This window comes from Lipomyces tetrasporus (genome assembly GCF_029532465.1).
Source record: "Lipomyces tetrasporus strain NRRL Y-64009 chromosome Unknown POJ06scaffold_1, whole genome shotgun sequence".
In the NCBI taxonomy this organism is placed as follows: Eukaryota; Fungi; Ascomycota; class Lipomycetes; order Lipomycetales; family Lipomycetaceae; genus Lipomyces; species Lipomyces tetrasporus.
The window spans coordinates 626,726-633,749 of NW_026611596.1; the positions used below are offsets into that span (position 1 = coordinate 626,726).

Consider the following 7,024-nt stretch of genomic DNA (forward strand, 5'->3'; position numbering starts at 1 on the left):
TTTACGAATACGAATAACGATTAATCGCAAATCGTATCCAGCCCTACTCCTTGCTCTTTAACTTCTCGATCGATAAGACGTGTTGAATATTTGAAGGAGCTCTTGATCGGACGACCTCCAAAGTGCCTACCCAGACCATTTGTTTGAACCCTGAATCGGCTCTTTTCCCACTTCTGACCTTATCCAAGAGAGTTGTAAACAGCCCCTCCTTCATTGTATAGGTCCATGTTAGCCTTAAAGGGCCCTGGACCTCTGTTTTCTGGGCTGTTTTGATAGGTCCAACCTCCGTAGACTCTGGTCCGGATTCGAAGGCAAAGGGGGGTAGAGGAGTATCGAAAGGGTCTTCTGAATCGGGAGGCGGGGGGTATTCGAAACCTCTTATGGCGGCAGTGGCTGGGGAAGCGAAGAGACAGTAATTGTATCTTCTTCAAGAGGCTCTATAAACTGTGAAGGCTGTATAGCCTCAGGGCGACTTCTCTTATTAGTACTGGCTATTTCAAAAATATCAAATATTGATGCGAAAGAGAAATCAGAGGGCGAAAAGTAGCGTGTAAAGTCTTTATTATAAATTACTAGAGTCGCGTTTGAGTCGCGTTGGCTCCCCCCAAATTATTAACGCGTAAATGTCGAGGATGATCCGGGTCACGTGATTCAGTGGGAGCTACATTAAATGGAGCTCCATTTTAAAAATGGAGCTAAAATGGATCCCATTTAAAGCGCTCTCTGGCCCGGATCTAAATGGGACCTCCATTAGAAGGAAATAATGGCGCCACCCTAAATGGAGCTCCCATTTAAAGAAGTAAATGGAGGGATCATATAAAAAAAGAATCAGGCCCTTAGGACTATGTTGGTCATTGTGACGTAGTCAGTACACCGTGAAAAGTGGACTTGGTCCATCATTCTGACTTAGAGTACATGAATCTGACGTACTTAGTAGGTCAGTTTTACGCCAATTTGTAACGTGCCAAGTCACTTTAAAAATTTCTCCATAGTTAAGAAATCAAAATATTGTTCCCTGTTACTGTTGAATTGACGTACTCAGTACTTAACAAAAATCCCGAGTAAAAGTCCGTCAAAGTAATGACTTAGTGTTCGATTTGTTTCCGTAGGTTAATTGTGACTGACTATTTGTGTTTTATTGGTTTGTAGAGGCTCGGACTAGGCCAAGGGATTATATTGTAAATTATAGGGTTACCTGCTATCCAGATCCACGTATCATATAGTGACCATCCTTCCGAACCCTCACACTGTAGTCGTCCTCAATTAAAGTCTCGCAAAACTGGTGGATTTGTTGCCTAATTGGAAGACTCTAACTTTAAGTACGGCTGCACGACAGCGTCTCGGAGGAGGGATCTCAATCTCGGCAAAAGACGACGTGACATCTTGATGCTGAGGAACATGTAAATTATGTGTAAGCGATACTAACAGCACAAGTGGACCTATGACAATCATTCCCTTTGATCGCTTCCTTACTGGAGGCCGAGAGTTAGGCGAGGTATAGCGAATTGCGCGAAAAAGAAATGTTACTCTCGTTAAGATTTAGGCGAAGAGGAGCTATGCAATACATGTGACATTGGGACTAACAAATAATGACCTCAATTGAATGAGCGGGAAATTCCGTACGAAGTCTATTCTGCCAAGGGTTTCGACGTGTTAAACTTTAATTTAAAGTCTTCACCAGGTGCTGGCTGACATATTAATTCTTGGCGTTGCGGACATTAATTCTTGGCGTTGCGGACATTGAATCTGGGCGTCGCTGACATTTATTCTTGGCGTCACCGCTAGTCTTCTTAGGATGCTCAGGCTACTTATGATCGACATTGGACTGACCGGGAATGTATTCTATACGTCAGGGATCCACTGTCAATTGGATAGCACGGCATCTGACGTGATTTCACGGCTTGCTGGCGTGGATATCCTTGGACTATGATGATCATCTCTAACGACATCAATCACACAATGCTCCCTTGGATCGCCAAGCCGTTGGTCCCAATACGTCAAGCTATTGGAAAAATCCTGCAACTTTCGTGATCGTGCCGTCGGGATTCATGCAACCACCGAAACATTTAAGGACTAGCTGCCGCTACAATTTTGTAGGGAGTAAAACATCCTGTTTCTTGATATTGTCCAGCAATTCAACAATGAAACTTATATACTTGGTTGCTCTCTTCTCCGCTGTCCTAGGGGTTACAGCTTGGAATCCATTGGGCAAGCGGAGCGAGAAAAAAAATGATTACCTCAACAAGAGAGGAATTAAAGTATCCAACTCTGAGGAGGCTAATCGCCACTGGCTTATAGCGCACGCCAGAGGTTACGATGACGGTGACTACCGGGTCAGCGACTACCATTACGATAACGACGGCCGCAAAGATCGAAATAACGGTCACGATAATGACGGCCACAGAGATGGACATAACGATCACGATGACTACGGACGAGTGAAACGAAATGACGGTCACGATAACGACGGCCACAGAGATGGACATAACGGTCACGATGACTACGGACGAGTGAAACGAAATGACGGTCACGATAACGACGGCCGCAGAGATGGACATAACGGTCACGATGACTACGGACGAGTGAAACGAAATGACGGTCACGATAACGACGGCCACAGAGATGGACATAACGGTCACGATGACTACGGACGAGTGAAACGAAATGACGGTCACGATAACGACGGCCACAGAGATGGACATAACGGTCACGATGACTACGGACGAGTGAAACGAAATGACGGTCACGATAACGACGGCCGCAGAGATGGACATAACGGTCACGATGACTACGGACGAGTGAAACGAAATGACGGTCACGATAACGACGGCCACAGAGATGGACATAACGGTCACGATGATTACGGACGAGTGAAACGAAATGACGGTCACGATAACGACGGCCGCAGAGATGGACATAACGGTCACGATGACTACGGACGAGTGAAACGAAATGACGGTCACGATAACGACGGCCGCAGAGATGGACATAACGGTCACGATGACTACGGACGAGTGAAACGAAATGACGGTCACGATAACGACGGCCACAGAGATGGACATAACGGTCACGATGACTACGGACGAGTGAAACGAAATGACGGTCACGATAACGACGGCCACAGAGATGGACATAACGGTCACGATGACTACGGACGAGTGAAACGAAATGACGGTCACGATAACGACGGCCGCAGAGATGGACATAACGGTCACGATGACTACGGACGAGTGAAACGAAATGACGGTCACGATAACGACGGCCACAGAGATGGACATAACGGTCACGATAATGACGACGGCCGCAGAGATGGACATAACGGCCACGATGACTACGGACGAGTGAAACGAAATAACGGTCACGATGACGACGGCCGCAGAGATGGACATAACGGCCACGATAATGACGACGGCCGCAGAGATGGACATAACGGCCACGATGACTACGGACGAGTGAAACGAAATAACGGTCACGATGACGACGGCCGCAGAGATGGACATAACGGCCACGATAATGACGACGGCCGCAGAGATGGACATAACGGTCACGATGACTACGGACGAGTGAAACGAAATGACGGTCACGATGACGACGGCCGCAGAGATGGACATAACGGTCACGATGACTATGGACGAGTGAAACGAAATGACGGTCACGATAACGACGGCCACAGAGATGGACATAACGGTCACGATGACTACGGACGAGTGAAACGAAATGACGGTCACGATAACGACGGCCGCAGAGATGGACATAACGGTCACGATGACTACGGACGAGTGAAACGAAATGACGGTCACGATAACGACGGCCGCAGAGATGGACATAACGGCCACGATAATGACGACGGCCGCAGAGATGGACATAGCGGTCACGATAATGACGACGGCCGCAGAGATCGAAATAATGATCACGATGACTACGGACGAGTGAAAGATCGAAAGAACGACAAAAGTGATGGAAAGGAGCAAAAGAAATACTGGTACAACGGCCGCTGGTACCCCGACTGGTACCCGTATCCCCCGAAAGATGACGGATACGACTATTAGCATCATCTCTAACAGCAGAATGAAACTATGACAGTAGTCATTCCTTTTGATCCTTTCCTCACCGGAGATAAGGAGATAGGCGAGTTAAAGAGTTGCCGGAAAAGAAACTTCACTTTCGTTAAGATTTAGGCGAATTGAAGAAACGTGTATCTATGTGACATTTTGACTAAAAAGTAATGATCGATATTAAGTTTTTACAAAAGTATATACGTATCATGTAACTCGATGAATTGAACGAAGAAAGGGTTTCAGGGTTTTATTGTAACATTTAAGGGTTTAGACGATTACTGAAGCTGTGAGAGTTCACTGGACTGGACTCGAGTAACTATATGGACAAGATAGCTTTGGCTTAGGCCGATATATTTTAGAATATCAACTATGCCGGAGAACAGGGTTAAACCCTGCCTTTTATACAATTCTCCGGCGGACAACTCACTTCCGCATTTACAATTCAAAACGCAATTACAAATCCAATACGAGAAGACCAAGGCAAACACGTTCCTTCCGCCCATACCCGAGAGACCAAGGGTCATCTGACGCCATCCCGTTCCGCTCCCTTCGAGCCGACCTTCCGGTCCGGTCTCGGTAGTGCGGCTTAGCCGGAGACCGTCACTGTGCGGCTCGTACGAGACCCTCAGGAGACGACTCCTGACAGAAGCGTGCTCACTGCTCCATACAGTCGACAGGATCTATCTGGCCCGCTTCTGAAGCATCTGAAGAGCCATTTCTCTCAGTATTACACGTCGAAAGGACAAATAAGCACTCAAACATAGCTTTAGGATTAGTTAGATTCAGAAACCAAGGGCCGTCCGAGTTGGTCGGGTTATTGGAAGACATCATCAAACGGTCAGTGGAGTCTCGCTTATTTATTCGCAAATTTAATTAAGCCAAAGAGTCACCAGCGCATCAGAGGTCGAAAACTTCAAATATTCCGCTTACGATACGATGGGTTTCGCCGACGATCCTGCTGACAATGACATTCTGCAAACTTCGGCGCACTTCTGTGACACGAGGTAGCTGGTGCGACTTTGATGTCTGAAGCTCCTAGTTGGAGAAATGGTTGGTGGGTGTCATGCTTAAGCCCTTCTCCCCATTTCTATGCTACACCGTAGACGCAATGTGCGCATAAGTAAACCGTTACTATAATGAACCTTGTCATTTGAAATTCTCTTTATAACGCAACTAAACTTCTGAATTAAAATCTGGCATATAATTAATTCGTTATATTCTCGATACAGGACCGTTTCGAATACGAATCTTCGCAGTAATCGACTATATTCGTTATTCGCAAGTTCCAACTACAGCGAAAAATATTCGAATATTTTACTCGCAGGTAGGACTGTTGACGATACGATATCGGCGAAATAAAAAGTCTGCCGATATTTGTTCGTAATTTATCGGCGGATTTTAGTGGCCGCCGATATAGTATCGGTACCGATAAAAATCATGTGATTCATCATGTAACATAGCCGCTTACATGCAACAAGTCTGCTTTAGATAAAAGTTCAGGATACACCTAGAGCCCGTGGCCCCCTTTTCCGCCTAGACTACCGCCTTCTGAATGACGGAAGCGATGAGGAAGCTCCATTCGACGATCGCATACAAGAATTGTCAGCGGCCCCCGATCCTTTCCCTTTGATTACTTGACTGTTGATGCCTCAGATTCCGAAATCGAAATTGTGGAAATGTGTAGAACACTCTAGCCTACGATCGTAGATTGTGGAATATTCTAGCAATGTGTAACGATGACGCAGTTGGATATTCATGGAATGTCTGGAAGATTCCAATTGTATGTCTAGAAGGTTCCAGAAGACAACGTCCCAAGTATATATAGAGGTCATAGGAACCTGTAGTTAATGTGTGTCTGTTTTGTGTGTGCTTTAGTATAGTCAATATTTCAATAGAAATCCTTCCTTCCCAATCTCAGGGTCCTACAAGCCCGGTAACTATGGAATCCAGTTCCTCTATTATTTCAGAAGGTAGCCGCACCCTTCAATCTCACAAAAGAGCTGCGCCGGGTACTGAGTGGATGTGGGCGTATTTCGAGACCCCAGAGTACAATCGGCCATGGATAATGAAGAGGACCAAAAGCAGGAGACTTATCGACCGTGACATCCGTTGCATTTATATCGATGAACAGAGTGGGATCCAATGTCATTGGAAGACTACAGATTCGGCAAAGTAAACGTCAACGTCAAACATGGCGAGACATCTGCAGAATCATTCAATCTACCCGCCCGACTCTATTGCCGAAGATTCGGGCACAAATAAACAGCCTTCTATCGCTACCTTCCTCAAAGGGAAGCAGAATCTTACGGTCCAGTTAGAGTTGCAGACGGACTTGTCAGTCCAGGGCTGTGGCGGATGCGGATATCCGCCAAATTTTCCCATATCCGCATATGTATCCGCCTTTTTGAAATTGGCGGATATGTATCTCCCTTTTTATCCGCCTTTCAACAGCATGGCGGATATCCGCCAAATCCGCCATCCGCCTTTAAAAATTGCAAAATTCATTAATAGTTATTATATATCTAATTTCTTCAAAAATTTCGCAAAGTTCACTAACATGATATTTGAATTTTCTAAATGGACTCGCTGTAGCGGACGCAACTTATTTGGTCGGTGATCCCGGCTACATGTAAGCGTGTACGACAGTGCTAGCATAACCTCTTGTCGGACTATGCAAGGTAAGGGTTAGGGCTAATCATGACCCTAACCATGTTCGATTTTGACCTTTTTTTCAATTTAATTAAGAATATACGGATTATCCGCCATCTGTATCCGCCAAATCCGCCTATCCGCCTACAGCCCTGCTTGTCACCTTTCTCATCCAACGACTGGCTGTGGCTTGAACAAGTCCAAAAAGTTCTGTCGAAGTTTAACGAATATACTCTGCTCATATCAGCGAAAAAGCCGCAAATCAGCCTCTCAGTTGCGATTTATTATGAGCTGTTGACAATCAACCTTTCCAGCTA

The 7,024-nt window shown here is 45.8% G+C and overlaps 1 protein-coding gene across 1 annotated transcript; it reads left to right on the plus strand.

Annotated features, from left to right (window-relative positions):
• Positions 1–6,166: 6,166 nt before the first annotated feature.
• On the plus strand, positions 6,167–6,459 carry POJ06DRAFT_242454 (uncharacterized protein). The gene has a single exon (XM_056186227.1). It carries the CDS (start codon positions 6,182–6,184, stop codon positions 6,374–6,376), a length of 195 nt encoding a protein of 64 aa, XP_056047066.1. The 5' UTR covers positions 6,167–6,181; the 3' UTR covers positions 6,377–6,459.
• The last annotated feature ends 565 nt before the right edge of the window (positions 6,460–7,024 follow it).

Bases quoted from the DNA above. Each gene is read 5' to 3' on its own strand.
- POJ06DRAFT_242454 (XM_056186227.1), top strand. From the start codon at position 6,182: ATGAACAGAGTGGGATCCAATGTCATTGGAAGACTACAGATTCGGCAA.